The sequence below is a fragment of the Dermacentor variabilis genome, chromosome 8, assembly GCF_050947875.1.
Source record: "Dermacentor variabilis isolate Ectoservices chromosome 8, ASM5094787v1, whole genome shotgun sequence".
In the NCBI taxonomy this organism is placed as follows: Eukaryota; Metazoa; Arthropoda; class Arachnida; order Ixodida; family Ixodidae; genus Dermacentor; species Dermacentor variabilis.
Window position 1 is genome coordinate 63281608 of NC_134575.1, and position 19220 is coordinate 63300827.

The following is a 19220-nucleotide window of genomic DNA, read 5'->3' on the forward strand; positions in this document are numbered from 1 at the left end:
GAGAGGGAAAAATAACTTTGACTTCAGATACCATTTTATTGTTAGTTTTTCTCGTATGCTTCCAGATTTAAGCTCCAGGGTGCCTCAGTTAAGAAGTACGTAAGCTGAGCCATGGTTGCTGCCCGGTTTCTCACGTTTCTCTTCCTAACAGGCAAGCCACTTGTTATATATTTGAGTTCTTCTAAATTCCTCGCATTGTATAAATTTGCATTACACTTGCAAACAATACTTTTTGGCTATCGAAAAAAAATTTAATTATGTCATAGTTGCGAAGTTGTGTTAGTGCAAAACTATAATCCGTACTAGCTTGACATCGTTGTCTGTCGCGTTTTTTTCTTCTTCGGAGCAGGATTGCCGCGGTAGAACTGAGTCCGCAAGAGGGTCTATGCCGAAATAGGAGATTGCGAACAGGTTTGCAGCCGCGTTAGAACAAGGACTCTCTTCTGTGAGTGAGTTCCAAGTACAGGAGTGCATAGTTTAATTAAGTGGCTTAAAATGGAACTCTTCGTGATTTCAAATTCTGGTGTCTTAATTTATTTATTTAAATATGATTCGAAGTCCACCGAAGCTACCACACGCCTGTTCCGACTGTAGCTCTGGCTACGTAGCAACAAAAAGTTCTCCACGAGTACAAGGAAAAATATTTAGCACCAGCTAATCTATTACTTGGTTGAAGAATGTGACTGATGAAAAGCCATAAAATTAATCATACTGACCAACAATTATTACTGTCAGTGGCAAGGTATTTCTACTTATATACAGTAACGCGGGTAAAATATGTGTTACTAAGTATTGTTATTGTTATGCAATTACTGGCTGTACATTATAAAACAGTGGTAAACATAACGAACATTTACTATTTTCCGTCTGATAAACGCATGTATATGGCGTAAAACTGAAAGAACCGTTCTATGATTAAGAACACCTCGTTTGTTATAGTCGCCTTTTCCTTCCGACAAATGCTAAGAAACATTCTTGTTATGTTCAATAGCAGGCTTATTCAGCACTTCTGTCTATAGAAGACCATACTGTCATAAGGTATGATGAAAGAAAGAATACTCCCGATAAAAACCGTCTCTAGGATTCCCAAAAGCGCACAACATGCACCAAATGAACAGTGGCAGCAGTCCCAATGTCATGATCTTTGAGCATGTTTTGGATAACGTCAAGAAGAGCGCTGGCGCGACAAAACGTGTAGTAACTGGCTCGCTTAACAAAATCTCACATTTCTTAAGTTTTTGCACACTGTACGGTATCTAATCGGATTCACCTTTGCGAAATTAATGTTTCAGTTGCTTTGATCAGATGGCGTTTGTTGTTCTTCTGAAGGCAGAATAAATTCTTTCTTAAGCACTTCATCATCTAACACACGAAACTTATCAAAGATTTTTCTTAAGACGAATAGATAGAAAAAATTGTCATTCTTCGACGATATGTGAAGGAAGAAACCTCCGTGAATGCAATTATTGTTAGCATTAAAACTTGCTGACTCATGCACCGGAACTGCAACGTGCAATTATCAATACCTTGAAAATTTGCGGAAACGTGCCACAACTTGCAGAACTAAAAATAATGAAACATGGAATACAACACTAATCAGTGTCTCGTAGTGGCACTCGCACCTTGGCTTTGGTGTTCTTTAGGTTAACTTTAGGTTAACCCTATTTGCGAACCGAACTTGGAAGCAAGTGTTTTCCATTATTTCGCTGCAGAAATATGCCACCTTCTTGTGCTTGACATCATTAGTCGCTTCATTAGTACCGCTTTGTACTTCCGCATTTCCAGTAATTTCGCCCAAGTCGTGCTGACATGGCGGGTCTTTGCGATTCTGTGCTTTGGTGCGTGATAATGAGTGATTTTAAATAATTCTAATTATTCCACACACTTCAGTAAGTCATGTTGCCACTAAACTTATGCACTGATATCACATCACATCTATGAGTAAACTTATAATTTTTGCACTGTACAATTTTTTAAATTTATTTTTAATTTTCTTCCTGGTCGTCTCTAGAGGAGAACCGGAAGTGCTGCGCAAGAAACAAGAGTGTCAATTATTGCTCATGCCACATGAGAAACAAGCGCACATACCAAGCGCATATAGGACGGACCCATACGTATGACCGGAGCGGATATTTGGAACGTTACGCTAGGTAGCAAATATGCACCCTGTCTGCTGGTTGCAAATCTCTATACAAGCACTAAGCACAGCACGCCCTCTATGCCACGTCCACCAGAGGGGCTTCAGGAAGTCGTTTGAAGTGCCTCACAGTGTCTCTTTCTGCTGTTTGTCATCGCGAACCTCGTGCTCGCTTCTTTTTTTTTGCACCATGTTAGCATTTTGTAACACACACAATTATTTGATGTGCCTTCCTCGTGTAAAGTAAATCACTATGCCATGAACCTGGAGCATGTGTTGAGGGAAGCAGCGACTCGGTGGCTGCTCGCGCGTGTGCGCGTAGGAAAAAAATGTCGTTGGCATTACTGACAGGTCGGTGTCAATGTCCATAACCGCAAGGTATTTCAATATCAAAGTCCAGGTTGCTTCATCAAACATGAATTGATCGCAAGTTAACTGACAACAGGTATTCGGTGCATAATATGGCTACATGCTGACGCCTCCATTGTGTGTTCGCTGTCAAAGATAGCGTTTGCGGTTGACTTGACAATCTTCTGTGATTTCCTGGTAAAATCGTTTGCACAGGCAATATTTCGAAGCACTCTTACCTGCCCTATCATGCACCTTTTTATTTCTGATGCTGGAGAGACAGCTTGAGGCTTTCTGGTGTACTCCAGCTCTTAGCACCTTTCCCTTCCCAAATACAGTTATTACCTCAGTTTGCTAAATGATTTCTACCTATCTAAGTGTTCGTGTGCAATGTTGGAGAGAAGGTTGTCTCCAAATTGATTTGAAAATATATTTGTTTTCACAGTACTCTGCGGAGTGCAGGACACAGTTTGCAAAGGTAGGTGAAGGTGATGAACGATCACTTCATTGCCGCATTTTACTCATCCACCTGTTTATATATTTCTCCCATCACGCGGCCTGTAAAGGAACAAATAAGAAGCTTTTTGCCAAGTTTGGGTTGCGTATGCAAAGAAAGGCAATTTTTGAAAGTTTTATATAGTACCGAGCCTCCAAGAGCAACAAATAATGACACTATTTGCCGATGTTTGAAATAAGAACAAACAAATAAACTTTCATGTTTCAGGCGAAGTAAGAAGACTCGAAAATAATTACTTTATCCTGGTTGCTTCTCCATTTTTGATCTTTTACGGAGTTGGTAGTAGGTTATCCTGGCGTGCTCGGTAAAATAAACGAGGCACTCTTCGTTCATGTTTGTTTTCAATGAGAGCAATGTTATCGGTAATGTGCAGTCGAAGATGAAACTGTGCGGTGTAATGGTGGCATTAGCAATCAATTGTTTATGCAAACCACTTGGACCAATGCAGAATTGAGCATACCGCAATAGGGTAAATAAAAACACCACCGATATCGACTGTAGGGAAAATAAGGAACCAATTATGTTCAGTGCCACCGCTATGTAAAGCGTGTGTAGAGAGCAACTCGTGGTAAAATTTTATTTACCAAGTACTCGAATGCGTTATATGTCGGCAAGGTGAAAAACAGGCTATTCATAGGCGGACAGCAAATTAATTTCAGTGGTTTACCTACAGGATACTGAAATTCATATTGCAACTGCTCAAAATACAGCCTCACTGGAAATGTGATGCCGAGCGTTTCGAGCACGTGCCGGCACGGCGGGTCTTCACTTCAGACAATTACAAACCAATGCTTACAGACACGCCAGAGTGATGCACACCATGTATCCAGACATGTACACTACAAACAGATGCATATTGCGTGGCGAGGTTGCCACACTTACCCCTGTATTCAGAAATGCAACTTAAATTGAAGCCCATGCTTGACTTGATCTAAGTGACGCTGTCGTGAACGCGCCGAAGGAAACGCACTGAGGGTCTTTGGGCACAATAATGCCAGGCGTCAATTAAATCAAGTCAAGCATGGTCTTCGACTTAAGTTGAATTTCTGAATTTCTGTTATGGGAGTGTCAGGCACTAACAAACAAGTCAGGCAGTGCCGACCCCTCCCTGTCTCCCACCGCCAGCCTCCGCTCGCGCTGGAAGACCTCACTGCTCCACTTGAACCCGACAGCACAACTCTGGGCCGTCCAGCGAGCCGAGAAAGCCGCTTCTAGACAAGGTCTCGAAACCGCATCCGCGGCGGATGCCCCAGACCCACTAAAAAGACGCCGTACTCGAATTTCAATAATTTGAACATAAAGTTGACGCTCTCTCTCAATGGAAATCGAACGGTGACACTGCATGGTAGCCCCAAACTGCTTTTACCTGCAATATGTGACCAAACATTTCTGTTTATTTCTCTGATAATGCAACCTTTGTGAGAATGATACCCCTTCGAAAATACGGACGTTCTATATTAGACAAATATCTAACCGCAAATCAAAATACAAGGCTTTCTTCCGAAAAATTATATAATGACAAAATTGGGCATGTTTGAATACCTCGTAGTTGGTTGAAGACAAAATAAAAAAAAAGTTAGACATCTTACAAAGGTTCCAATTTCGTAGTGCCGCACTAAACCCCTAAAAAAGGAAGGTGGAGAGCTAATGGGTTCTAAAAGTGGTGTGGCTTAATTTAAAGTCAACTTGTCTACCATACTAGGTGGCTCCGCCGATGCACGAAGAAACCTCCCTAAAGAAGAGGCTGGAGCCATTCTATTTTACGTAGATTTACGCCTACTTTCTAAGCTTTGTGATGAACTATGACCTATCATTACCACTTTTCTGGGACAATACACCGTGTTAGAGCATTATAAATGGAAGCAATTGTATAGCTATGCTCGATGATCACGCTAAGTCATCATTTTCACTACTTTCAGCTTCACTAATCAGGTGTAACGGTTGCACCAGCCGCTGACTTCCTCTTCAGTTGCCGCAATGCTGTCTTTTATCCTTTTTTCTAACCGCCACAAAGATAAATGGTATATATCTTGGGCAACGTTTATGCGCTGCAATAGAACCCATGGCACTATCTGCTTTTATGTTTCTATGGATGTTACCATGGCAGTTGGCCATGCACACTTTTAGCAACTATGGATTACCCAATATTTAGCCAAGCGAAGTGCACTAGGAACTACGCTATATGGCGCGTTGCATCAGAGCTGCAATGTCTTTGGAGAATTGCAAGAGGTACTTGCGTTTTTGGAACCTTGGCTTCACTGCGAATCCTTGTCAAGCAGCACTGGTACAAATAGCTCCCAATAAACTAAGGAAAATGTTCGTCTTGACGTGCTGCTTCTGATTATGATAAATGTTGCAACGAGGAAGTAGTAGCTCGCGACATCAATATGTATTCACTTTTTGATAAAAAAATGACGAGTGGCGCAAACATCGGGATTTTCACTCGTATGCGAGATGTATTTCGTCCTTCATAATTGACTTTTCTTTAACAATATCAGATGTAAAATTGTGCTACATTGCGCACAAAGCAATCCGTTTTTTGTTTGCGTCGATGAAAGGGTTAAATACAGGTTTCTGTGAACAAATCAATTTTTTGTACATACAAGTGGATTTCAGTATACGTGATATCAACTGTTCAAGCAAGTCTAAATGTGTCGAAGTTACGTTCTATAACTGCAAAAGGGGAAGGCACATAGGTAAATTTGACCTCGGAAGTGATAAAACTCTAAATCTGCGATCTGAGAACGGCTGAGTTGATCAATTCAAGAAACTCTTTAATATATCTAATTGAATATAATTGAATTCTGGCGCTTGACGTGCCCAAACCACGAGTTTATTAGGAATCACGCCTTAGGGATTGACTACGGATGAATTTATACCACCAGATGATCTTTCACGAGCCCCCAGTACACGGGACATCGGTGTTTTATTGATCGCCCCGATGGAAATGCGGCCGCCGTGGCCAGGCTTTAGTCTCACGACCTCGAGCTTAGCAGCGGTACACCATAACCAGCAGGCAACCATGGTGGCTTTAAATAGCCAAAACACATAAACCTCTACGAAGATGTCTTAGGTATGCAGGTAAATATTCTCGGCGCGCTTGTATTGCTATCTTTCTGTCCATCTGCGGATTTGTTCCCGCGTTTATTATACTACATACCCATCATTGTTCGCATTGTCAGTTTAGCCGAGTACGCGGCAAAATAAATTGTCATCCGCCCTTCAGCGCGCAAGGCCTTTGACTCTGCTCGCTGCTTCCCGCCTCCCTACCCCCACTTTTTGCTTGCCACCAATATAGAGGTTGTAAAAAACTGTATTCTCAACTTAAGCTAATAATATTATGTTGCGTTGTAGTAAACATTGTCGCTATTTTTTTTATAATTAGACTCGTCAAACAGGACAAACCTAGGTGAGTTTATTTGATTCTTAATTGAAATTGTGGAATATAAAGAGTGACAGCTAAACAGTGGCAGCAAAGCAATGACAAGGACTTGCCTGTGAGCAAACAGGCAATTAGCCAAACATACAAATACCTTGGAAAAACTCTCTTTTGGTAAATCTGTGGGTTTTAAATCAAGGTACAAGTAAGCTGCAGTGATAGCTGCAACAGCCGTTGTTAGTCATCAAACTAATATCACGTCTAAAAGGTTGATCAATTATTAGGGTGTTGCCATTGTAGATTTATAGTGCTCCTAAATAACCTTGAATCATTAATCATCATAAAATTGTCGACAAACTCTCACAGGAATGGTCGTCTTTCTGGTTTTTACTGGCACTTTCAACATCTACAGACAGCTTGATACCGCAAGCGCACCCCGGGCGATGGTGCCATTAGTGCAATAACGCCTACGTTCGATCTGACACTCTAACCGTACTCGCAATAGGAGGCGTGAATGTTGTACAGTCCAGTAATGTTGCCACTATGCTACATATGCCTAGGGACAAGCAAAAAAGGCTTCTTCGCCGTAGCTAATGCAAGAAATATTTGCTTCTAAAGGAAAGGGTTAAAATATCTTGAAAACGAGGCTAGCAGGCCAGTTCATCAGTACGGCAGGTCGATTGCAAGCACGTGGCACTACGTAGAGTGCTAAAGGAATCTCAGTGCCCTTCAGCACTGTGAGGAAGGATGACCAGCGAAGCTGGGTATGTGGGCCCCTTAATAGCGAACTGCTGCTCCACCGCGGGTTGGCTCGCAATTGCACTATCTTCAGGATCAGCCCACGTAGGGGAGTGCTTAACGCCTGCTTCACCTTTGCCGCACGTCGGCCCGGCATTGCACTATCTTCTTCATAGGCTCACGTAAAGGGAGTGCTTCACGCCTGCTTCACCTCCGCCGCCGATCGGCCTGGCAGTGCACAATCTTCGGCATTGGCCAACGTATGGGGAGTGCTTAATGCCTGGTTCACTTCGGCCGTGGGTGGGCCGGCATTGCGCTAACTTCGGGGTCGGCCAACGTATGGGGAGGGCTTAACGCCTGCGCTACCTCTACCGAGGGTCGGTCCGGCATTGCACTAGCATCGGGATCTGCCCAAGTACGGGGAATGCTTAATGCCTGCTTCACCTCTGCCGCGGGTGGGCCCGGCATTGCAATATCTTCGGGATTGGCCCATGTATGGGGAGAGCTTAACGCCTGCTTCACCTCTGCAGCGGGTCGGCCCGTCATCGCGCTATCTTCGTTATTCACCCACGTATGGGGAGGGCTTAACGCTTGGTCCACCTGTGCAGCGGGTGGGCCCGGCATTGCTCTAATAGGGGAGTACTTTTGCTTACGACAGGAAAATTCCCTTGAACCGTAGAGGTGTAGAGATCCGCTGCTAAATTTTTTAATAATGAATTCAACATTAAAATTAAAAATTTAGTGGTCGTAATATGCCCTATACTAGAATTCAGAAGAAAATACAAGTAATAAGGAATTATGTAAAAGGTTTTATTTGTTTTTAACTAGTACAGACACTACACCTTATCTTTGAACTGCGTATAAGCGAAAAGGGCCTTATGAAGTGATTTAAAGGTTAAAAAAACTCGTTATCCTCGCCTTGCGAAGCTGTTGGCCAGCGAAGTTGTTGCAAAACCAGCACTACATCTGCTGAGGGAGGTACGCACTGCTTTATTGATGGTTTGGATGCGTGTTTTGAGCTTGTACTTTACTGAAATGTACGCTATTATGTGTGTCGTGAAGGTGATCTATATGACTGTATGCACTGTTAGCTTCACTTTGCTTAGCGCTTCTAGCCACTGCTTAGGCAGGTATGAGCCACTGCATTTTTTCTTGACTTAAGGGGGTTTGAGCCATTGTTTACGAGAGTACGAGTCATTGTTGATGATGATAGATGTTGGTTTCGAATTTGTTCTTAAGTGCGGAGCGCTTTAGGGGCCCGGGATGTAGACCGTTGAATGTCGTTGGGTGTCACGCACCTAGGCTTACACGAAAACTAGTCAACTCCGCCCATACAAATGAAGCCATTCGTGTTTGCCTCTGTTTCTTCAAAATATTGGAATGTATGTAGTTGGTATGCGACAGATGCAGTATGAGTGATCACGTGGGCATCTGTCATAGAAGATGTTCACGCTTATAGCCCTCACATTGCAAGGACCTTAGGCCACCCATTGACGCACAATTTGGCCGAAACTCGGCCATATGGTAAGACAGACTATTAAACGGCAATACATGAGCATTCAGTATGCTTGGACGCACCGTATGTGTTGACAAAAAAGAGCAAATGTCCGCAGACATAGACACCAGGTCTCCGATACATGTTAAATGTTTCTGTCACAAAGAAATGCTCTTTTGTTCTTGCAGTCTTGTGGAATGGACAGCACATTTCTGTTATATAGGAGCATAAATCATTAGGTTTGGTTTACACATTACGAATACAAAACCTTTTAGTAATAAAAACAAAAGGTGCGGCTTACCCATCAGAGACACGAAGGCGGGAGGAAATTTTTACGGCTTCCTTAGAGTGATGAACTGTCCCTGGAAACGATAGTGGGCTCCATTTCCTAACCGGAAAACCCACTTCTTTAGGTGGAAAAACTTTGATTCTGAAGAATTTTTACGGTTGCTTTTGTAGACTTGCGATAGACTCTATTGGTCACAGAATTTTTTTGTTCTACAAATTAGCATCTCCACTTTGCCAATTTTCACAACACTGATTTAACAGATTCTATTGGAACCTTAATCAAACCCAATATTTTTGTGAGCTGAATGCATCACAAAAAGGTTGATGTTACATTAACATATGCAACGCCCTCTTGGAGCTGATCGTGGAAGTATATTTTACTGATGAAATTGCTCTCTTTATTATGGGTTAATAGGTGACGTAGCAGAAACACTCTGGGTCACTTGAGAAGTAAATCCTTGGAAATTCGTGTTTCATTAAAATGAAAAAAGGACATTCCACAAGAAAACATATTTGATAAAGGGCGCAATATTTACACCATCAGCAATATTAAAAGCCTTTCGCTTTTTTTCATTTCACGTGAATTTCATCAACTCACATTTCATCTTCCTAAACAAATAGAATATATGATTTGTATTCATACTACCGCATCGGTTCTCTTCATAACTCTACACTTCCGGAAGGCTGCGAAGATGTCAGCGCTAAAGGTGTGCAGCTATTTCTGCATGTATTACTGTAGTTGGCAATGTGTGTGCTATACTGGATTTTTTAAGAGGCATAAAATTACAGTCTACGCAAATTTTCTGCTACACGCACGGCATATAATTGCATGCTTTTATTCGAATAGTGTGAAGATGCTCCCACCCTCTATATTATGATTTGCCAATATATTTATTGAATAACTTCTAATTACTAGAGGCAGCACAGAATAAGGACAGCCTTTGGCAATTTTTTGCCGGCCGTGGCAAAGCAGACTCACAAGAATTGTAAAGCGTGGAACAACTGCCCCAGACACCTTCCCTGTGATGCATGAGGTACATGCATATGCATACATCTGCACAGGTTTATTTCTTTATAAATGCCTACTTCCTATGGAAGACGCACGCATCTGCGTCAGTAATGTGAGCTTGAGTAACAAAATCTGAAGAATGCGCCTCTTTCGACCTTCATTTGTGCTAGCCTACACATCTGGCGCAGACAAATGCGTTTGTGTGAATAACCTTAAGTTTATAACGATTGCGGTGCGAGCTAGTTGGTAAGGATCATTCATTTTAAACAGCGCCGAAAAACACACGGACAAGCAAGCGCACGCGACAAGTGCTGTGCACAGGACCGGAGCACCACACCACAACACTGTTCCAGCCTCTTCCTCGACCGTGTGTTTTTTGGCGCTAATGAAAATGAAGCTTAAGATATAGATGTAGCGAGCCCATATCTGTCATATCTGATATGCAGGAATCGTTTTTCTGGTTTCTCTCTACGTTCATAAAGTGGAAGTCTAGATAATATTAACACGGTGTAACGTTTATTTTACTTGCAGGATATCAATTGTTTTTTAAAGAGATTAGGACCCCATTATTATTATTATACGTCATTCATAGACACTGCTACTGACCTGCGGGTGCATTAACCAATAGTTTCTTGGCTTGTACAATAGGTCGGTCCTTCTTGTGTGAGAGAATGCTATCGCACGAATCCCTGAAAATACTGGTCATGAAGCTTAAAATTGCTTACACAAATAAACGGTGAAGCAATAGAGTATCGATCATATTTGTGCGCCCTAGATCACATTGATTGATAAGTTTTGTCACATTGTGTCATGAAGCGTTAACCTTTTTATTACCAGCCAACGATTTTTGGTTTTTTTATTTATTCTTCGCTCAACTTCGCATTATGTTCACCCAGAGACAAGACCACCTGTAACTACCACAAAAACAAGTAAGAGCTTGCATATTTCTAATCTGTTCGTTGGTCCTTATGCCTCATTTTGCGTTTCGCGTCGTGGTATCTACATGTCTACATTATTGTGGCGCTAAAGCAGGACGCTAAACGTGCGAGTTTTTGCTAGTTGTAAAATATTTCCTCATGTCCGGCGTCGATGCACGCGTCGGGTACCATAATATATTAGGCACGGGCGTGTGACACATAAGGTCGACGTTATAGTACACCAGTGGTTTCCATTAATTTCGAGGGCTGCACTACGGCGCCTCTCAAATAAACTGCGTTTATTTGGGATTTGAATTACTATAATTTATAAACGTAATTTACCCCTGTAAACATTATAGGATATAATCATGATTTAAAATTCAAATAAAATAAACAATGCGTAAAATTTTGCAGAAGTCACTCGGTATGTGTAACTCTTCAATAAACCCCTTTCACGCAAAATTAGGACGCTGCATATATAAAATCCCCATCATTAAAAATATTAAATAAAAATATTTTCCAGTGCTGAGCGCAATCCCGCCAGCGGAATAAACATCCGGATAATCCTGTCTGAATACATATGCAGGACCTAGTTGCGCAGGGACTTCGTGGGGGCAGTGCTGGATGACAAAGCGTCTCCATATTGAGGGTAACGCAGTTAGAAGCTACCGAAATACTGTTACGCGTGTTGTTTTGGGGGCCCTAAGGAAAACCACTAATGAGGCAGTGCAGAGTGGCAAGGGTAGGTCATTTTTTGAAGTTAGAAAGGTGCTGAGAAAATTAGTTTCGAACAAGGACTCATCAACATGCATGACAAAAAATGGGTGGTGAAAGTGCAAAAATGTTTGTACCTCGAAAACGTGGACACAGAGTTAAGGAAAAGGTTAGGAAAGTTGCGAGCATATCTTGGATAACAGAAAGCGTAAATAGACAACCATGAGCAATAGAACTATAGAGAAATAGAGAACGTTAATTCGATTGAAAACAGAGAAACAATAAAAAGTGGTTGGAGATTTATAAGCATGGCAAGCAGAATTTAGAAAGTTCTGTACAACAGCACCAAGGGTAGTGCCTTGCATTCTGAGGCCCAACCTGGTGGCTCAAGTCCGAGTCATAAAGAAGCGATTATTCGCAACAGGTTGAGGCACGTGGCTGCTGGAGCAGAAACCCAGAGACAAGTCCGCACATCCTAACGGAACGCGTTGGTATTCACGCATTCAGACGTAAAGGTAACGTCGACAATCTAGAACCACTGGAACTCGAAATCACTAGAAGCATTCAGCGGTTAGCAGTCGAGGTAAGCATGACACGTTTAAAGTATTTATCGATAAAAAGGTGGGAGGTGATTGAGGGGACTGGGTTTGTTAAAAGCATACGAAACTGTACAAGGTAGACATAAACGTCTTAAGGGATGCCTAAGAGCTTAGGAAGACGTATGCAAAAAAGCTCATATAATAACGCTTCGATGGGGCCAAATTATATGACATCATGCCTTTACTGCACTGAACTGTTCACCAAAGGACGAAATTGGAGACGCGTGCGCGCAAAGTTCCTAACGAATTGGGCACCTTTGCGTTTGTGTGATTTATGTTCTTCTTTCTTCAAATAGTACAGGGATGTGAACAGAACGATGATAAGTATGTGTGCCTTATCTGACTAGCTCAACCAAGCGTGGTGACTTTTTCGCGGGCGCGTTTCAATAGGGGATACAAATGAATCATCATTACAACCATCATGGAAACATTTGAGCGGTGCCCAGGTGCTGTACACGCCTTCTCCAATCGCAGCATGTGAAACGGCCGTTATTGGGCAAGCACTATACAAAATACGGCACAGCAAATAATTCCCAAGGTGTCTATAAACATGGCAGCGACACATGCAGCATACGAGCCATGACAAACGCTGCAACTGGTGGTCACTCTATATGGAGTCTTGAAGTGAGGCATGATGACTGGACATACCCTAAGCCCAATCACCAACACCACAAAAAAAAAACTAAAATGCGTCACAAAACAGACAGCTTTCGAAACACCACGTACGCTCTCACATACCTCTCGCTCCGGTAAAGCTTGGGAAGCCTTCAATTTGTCTGTTGCGTTTATGTACCCTGGTTTTTTTACGTCATGCTGGCCACCATTGCGATAACGTGTAAATGCCATTTTTGTGGAAGGTGACAAATTCAAAGGAGAAATATCTCATCCCATATGAAATTATTTTGATAGGTGTGGGAATGAAAGGCGTTTGTGAGACTAGCATAAAGTGGATAGTAAAACACACCAGTAGCGGCAATAAACGTGGGCCCCACGACAGTCACTCCTGTCATGATGGTATACTATATTGCTGGGACATGTAAGACCTATCGTTTGGGCTATACGTTTTATGGATATCATGAGAGATTGTAGTGATGTTTAACTATAAAATATTGACATGCTATGAAATAATTATGCGCAACACTTGTTGCGAATTCCCGGATGTTAAAGCACTGGCCTTAACATCCTTCGACGACTTTGATTTTCTTCGCACCTAGAAACTGCGGCCAAGAAAGGAAGTGCTTGGAGAAGGGTCTCTTGAAGTAAAGTTAAAGTAATAGAAAGCAAAATACAAAACAAGTTCCTGAAACTTTTATCCCACTGTTGTTGATTTTTCAACTTCGTTGTCTTCTTTTTCCCAGTATGGTGGAAGGATTTGTTACATGATTGAGCCTCTCAAGTTAGTAATGTGTTTAATCCGATATTGAAGCCGCCCTCTATTGCATCGATTATAATGCTAAGAACTTTAAGCGACGCAATTGTGGGGTCCATCTTCAAATATTGTACAACCACATACAAAGAGAAACAGGCGATATAGAGGCTAATGCTTGAGTTTTGCTGTAATAGTACATTTCCTTTTCTTTAGCCAAGGTGCAATGCAACACATTTTTTGTACAATTTTGCTCATTTTTATTAGACATACACATGCTAGCATTCTTGTGCTATATTAAAGAGTTAAATAATTTTATTTAAGTAATATTTCTGTTTTAAGACATTTACTGCATCACATAGAACCACAACACTGTCAGAACAATGAAAAACACACTGCATACTCGTAAACATGTAGGGGTGTGTGACATATGCAATTAGTATTACATTTAATTTCTTGTTTTACCCTGCAGCCCCACCTAAGGACTACGGTAAGTTAAACACTTTCCAGTGACATTTAGCTGTACAACGTTAAGCATTCGAATTATTATGTAATAGTGTCAAATCGCTGCAACATATATCCTTCATGAGGCGAATGCTGCAGTTTCTTGTGCTTGTTTTATTTTAAGAAGTGCTGTAAGCTACATATTCTGTGGTACTTCAGAGGAACCGGTACAATACTTCATGGTGAATTTAGATGACAGATCTCTGAACCCGGGATTGAAATATCTTATACCATAGTGTTCGACGCCATTTCTCCCAATGGAGAAGTCTTACCGCATAAGAATGCGCCACGAGCACGTGCACTGAACGCATTTATTAGTCATTTCGAGCACTTATAACGTAGTAATAAATCCATCATGCACAATTTTACAACATTAATATTCTTCGTTGATACGACAGTTTGAATTAAAAAGGGAAAATAAAAAGTGATGCTTCTCACGAAACCTCTGGATTGTCAGCAATAATTCTAGTACACTAGTCACTATTTCCGACACTCCTTGCGTATGCCTATGCGGGCTCTTTCAGTTTTCATTTGTACTCTTAGCCGAACCAGAGCCGCCTAATAACCTTATCAGATGAAGTTATTGAAGGACCCTCACCAAACACACGTATATTTTCCCCTTCCCCACTTCCGAATTTCCCAGAGATTAGCTGTGCAGTTACTCATTTCCTAGAAAGACAGTACACTCGATTGGCTGCACTTACCTCCGTGCACAGTTTTTTCTAGTTCGGCTGCTATCTCCATTCATCAACAGAACCCAATAGCAGTATTCCGCTTTTTTCACCTTTAGCCCCATAACTCCATACTTCCTTTTTTCCCTTCTTCTGCCATTTCTGGTCTATCTACTATCTCTTCTTTTTTGCGTTAGCTACACCACACCCCGGGCTGCTCTCATCTTCCTCCTCGTTGAGGATGAGGGATAGAGAGCTAGGCGTAAATAAAAACGCTGCAAAGAAAAGGAGTTGCGACGACAAGTGTCCCTGTGGAAAGCTAGCGTTCAGGCGACATCCCTTGTTATACAATTGATCATTTCAGTGAGGTTATAGTGATCTCATCCGGACAGAGTATATTGTGCTTTTTTTACCAATTGTCACGCATCGAGCATCATCGTTTCGGCATTGATCATGACAAAACAGCTACTGCTTATATTATGAGAGCAGGGCACCATTTAATATTTACCGTGTATTTTAGGCACATACTTACGCAACACTTGTTGTAGTGCCCCCCCCCCCCTTTAAGTAATATAATGTACAAGCCTATGGCAGTGCGAACCACTGATAAGCACAACAAGAGAGTTTTGCCAGTGCCTCAAATATTTCTGTAATTTGTGAAAATGACTTGTGCAAAAAGCTGTTTCTGAAATAGGTTTATTTCGCTCTCTCTACTTTTCAGTTTTATACACATATAACCGCTGCTTGTACAAGGTGTTGCAATCTGGACGTCACACGGTAAGATTATGAAAGCATGGCATTACGAATAAAATAGTGGATGTTGTCCCGTTTTGCTATCAGGCTTAGTTATTATCAATTTGCCCTGTAGTTCTAAGCGAATATATATTTTCTAATGTTACAGTACCCCACGAGCTGTAAAAAGCTTTGCCTTAGAAGACGCCATGGCAGACGGCTTGTGCAGCGACGACTTCCAGACTTCACAAAGTGCATGAAGGTAAATAATGCACTAAGCACCAAAACACTAGTTTGCATGTCGACGTGAATAACGTACAAACGAAACTAGATAGAAAAATTACAGCTAAATCAATCTGCAGCGTAACAGACATCGCAATTTCGTTGTAACGATATCCTGTTATGACAGGACTTAAGAAGGTATCAGCGCCAGTGTCGTGTTCTCCTTTGCCTAAAACCTTGTCAGTTTGAACGTTGTCGTTTTGAGCCTCATTTGATATTCAAGGCGCGTTAACATATTGTAACATATATTTTTTGATTTCCTTTCACGGAGCGGCGGTATCAGATGCAGGAGGAGTGAAATTCACTAGCACACACTTATTGCGTAGCAAACAGAAGTCCAAATCGGCGCTTCTAAATACGTCAATTTATTTTATTGCATAATTAGGGGTTCTATTTGTTATTATTGAAATTCATTTCAAATGTATTGATATATATTCTAATATATTTATTATTGCAGAAAGATTTGATGGATGTGAAGTAGCAAACTCAATATTAGAGGACCTGTGTTGGAGGGGCGGGGGATTTTTATATTTTAACAGACCTATGGACATAGTGAATTTCGTCGATCAGATATTTTTCTTTTTTGTTCTAATATTATTTCTATCATTGTTAATTGCTTATATTTGATGATATTCACTTATTAAGTAATAAACGTTTTTTATTTTAATTACCTTATGTCTTTCTGCGCTTGGTGCAAAACGTGCCAAATGAACATCAACTGTAGTAAAACAGTCGTTATGTTATTTTCCAATAGAGACAGCCCCTTCTTGTTCGATTATTCTCTGAATTCTCCAACTAAAAAGAGTGTCTCAGTGTAAATACTTGGGTGTAATTCTAACCTAACATCTTTCATGATCTAAATATATTTATTATGTAAACGGGAAAGCGCTAAAGAAAGTAGGTTATTTGCACCGCAGTTTAGGTAAGACCCCCCGCTGTCCTAAAGTGCTATTATGAAAAACGTTAATTCGCCCTGTGCTAGAATATGCATCTTTCGTTTGGTTCCCCTACAAACAATGCCAAATAAGCACGCTCAATAACGTTCAACAAAAACCTATCGGTTTCATTTGACAAAATTACACTGTCGCACATTCTCACCAACACAGGCTCAGCAATCTTTGAACATTGAGCCATTACTTTTACTCTATCACGCTGATGACTTAAAACTTTTATATGCAATAAATATCTCCACCTCTGGTCCTTCTGATTGTAACTATGTCACATTTACTAAAGTAAGTTGTACCCGTAGCTGCCACGCCTTGAACATAACACATATTTACGCGCGTAATAACACTTTGAAACACAGTTTTTTTTTTCAACCCGAAACATCTTAATCGTTTTGTCGATCGTGTCTCAGGAGTAGTATACAGAATCTCCCTAAGCTTTGGTCATATGTACTTTGGCCAAATAGGCAGATGTGTCAACAAACGCCTAATAGAACACAGAAATTCATTACATAGGGTGCCATTCTCTGATCTCGCCTTAAATTGTAAATTATGTCTGGGCAAAACCATCTTCGAAAACACAGTCATTTTGTTCCGTCACCCTAACCAAACCACACGGGAAATCTCGGCAGCCTATCATATCACTAAAAATGCCACGCTGTGTGTAAGCCAACCATCCTTATTACTACATGATAAAGAATGGAATATTATTAATCCATAGTCACACGTGCCTTAGATGTATGCTTTTTTTTACCTCATCTTGATATGCGCGATATGTCAATTTTTTTTTTCACACGTGCTATAAACATCAGTTGTGAATGAGCGCGTGTGGTTCTTTTTCTACATCTTTCGTGCTTTTAGCGCTTTAATTTTTATTAATGTGTTTTAATATATGATATCAAGCTTTTCTGGATATCAGGTTGTGATTATACAAGGACGCACAACTCTGTTCTCTTTTCTTGTACACTGTGATTGCACAATTCCTATACTCCCTTTTCATGCAGTTATCTTCATGTATTACTGTGCAGGTCTTGGCATTATTTTATTACGCGGGTGTTGCTAAAGTGAGGGGCTCATTGATGTCAACTACAATGCTTTGCCAGGAAATAGGAACCCGCTATCACGTTACCATGCACATAACGCTCCCCTTGTCTGTCGTTTTCTCGTCACCGAGTCTGGCCAATGCTGCCACAGAGTAAAAACCATCTGTAAACAATCCTTCTTCTCTATGTCACGAAAACAGACGCCACATCTGTCATTTTCTTCATTGGCAACACTGAACATGCATGCCGTCATGCAAAGCGTTCAAAACGTAATGGGTGCATCGCAATTAAAAGCCCTTCATTTTAGGTGGCGGGATAGGAGGCTCATAGGATACACAATTACCCCTTGGTCGTTTATCTGTCTGCGTCCAGGCGCATTTTTCTTTCAGCTCTCTATAGTTGACATCTTCGAAAGGTCTCTCTATCACATACTCTATAATACAACGTTCAGGACAATTTTATTTACACAATCTCTAAGTTATTTTACTTGGAAGTATTGTGTGATGGCACTGGGGTAACTGAGAAGTGGGCAAATAAAGATATACAAATGCATATACTAATAACAAAAGCACTCTATTTATTAAAATACACCTTTTACTCTGCAAAAGAAGCTATAATAAAATGGGTAAAAAGCGAATATACAAATAAAATAGTATTCGCAATTAGCATAGACTCACCAATACAAAAATCTAGAAATTAGGGGAGCAAGCTCAATCTAGGGTAAACAATTACGATTCGTGCAGCTAATAATGGATGTTCTTTAATATCATCTGATGACGTGCCCATGGATTTTCTTCATCTTTATAAACAGCCTGCGGAGGATTTTGCGGAAAGAAGCTTGGACTCCCAGCAGTGCATCATGGGATTTTGCCTTCATGGAGTATGTCAGCAACTAAGACGCCGAGTCAGTTGTGGCGTACCTGGTAATGAGACCGCTCCCTCAAGCAATGCGGAGAAATAAAGCTGAAATCTCAGCAGTCAATGAGCCGTCTTGTCTTCTTACTGCAAAATTTGTTTGGCCTGCCCCGTTCACAGAACAAACAAAATAAACCTCGGACTACAATTTTTCGGTTTTGAATAAATGTTTGTTGTTCCTCAAACATACCATAATGCCTAGAAGCATGTGCCTCATTACTTAGTGAGTTTCCATTACTCACCGCTTCACCGTGTGGACTAAATGTGCATGTACCAACGTCAAATATCTCATGGTTGCTCAGGGACTGCCATGTCATTCACCCCATCGCCGGGCACCAGAGAACATAACCATAGCCAAATAACGACCTCGAACACATGCTGGAGGTTGGTATCGCTAACCATTAGTCTACTATTGCTACCAGAAAGTCACATCCTACTTTGTCACATGCTACCAGAAAGGCCCGTCATTGGCACTCATATGGAGCAAATTGCATCCTGAACACGGCAATGCTCCCGGATTGATAACCGCACAAAACACTCAGGACTTTGCTGCCAGTATTCATGGAGAGAGAGCGAAAGAGTGAACTTTAATGAGAACCGGCTGTTTAGCCGGCTGGGGCCT

General features: G+C 41.3%; 1 protein-coding gene across 4 annotated transcripts; it reads left to right on the plus strand.

Annotated features, from left to right (window-relative positions):
- Positions 1-11: 11 nt before the first annotated feature.
- LOC142590276 (uncharacterized) lies at positions 12-18668 on the plus strand. 4 transcript variants are annotated; one of them, XM_075702256.1, is made up of 8 exons: positions 12-151; positions 2931-2963; positions 6388-6411; positions 10808-10840; positions 13980-13997; positions 15404-15459; positions 15584-15676; positions 18495-18668. In XM_075702256.1, exons 1-8 carry the CDS (start codon positions 112-114, stop codon positions 18642-18644), a joined length of 447 nt encoding a protein of 148 aa, XP_075558371.1. In that variant the 5' UTR covers positions 12-111; the 3' UTR covers positions 18645-18668. The 4 variants fall into 4 exon arrangements, with proteins under 4 accessions (XP_075558371.1, XP_075558373.1, XP_075558372.1 ...); XM_075702257.1 differs by lacking the exon at positions 12-151 and adding an exon at positions 2092-2150; XM_075702258.1 differs by lacking the exon at positions 6388-6411 and having other exon boundaries at positions 14-151.
- The last annotated feature ends 552 nt before the right edge of the window (positions 18669-19220 follow it).

Coding starts and splice junctions, on each gene's coding strand:
- LOC142590276 (XM_075702256.1), top strand. CDS start 112: ATGGTTGCTGCCCGGTTTCTCACGTTTCTCTTCCTAACAG. Junction 6,412..10,807: donor GTCAAACAGGACAAACCTAG/GTGAGTTTATTT, acceptor ATGTTCACCCAG/AGACAAGACCACCTGTAACT. Junction 15,460..15,583: donor TGCAATCTGGACGTCACACG/GTAAGATTATGA, acceptor CTAATGTTACAG/TACCCCACGAGCTGTAAAAA.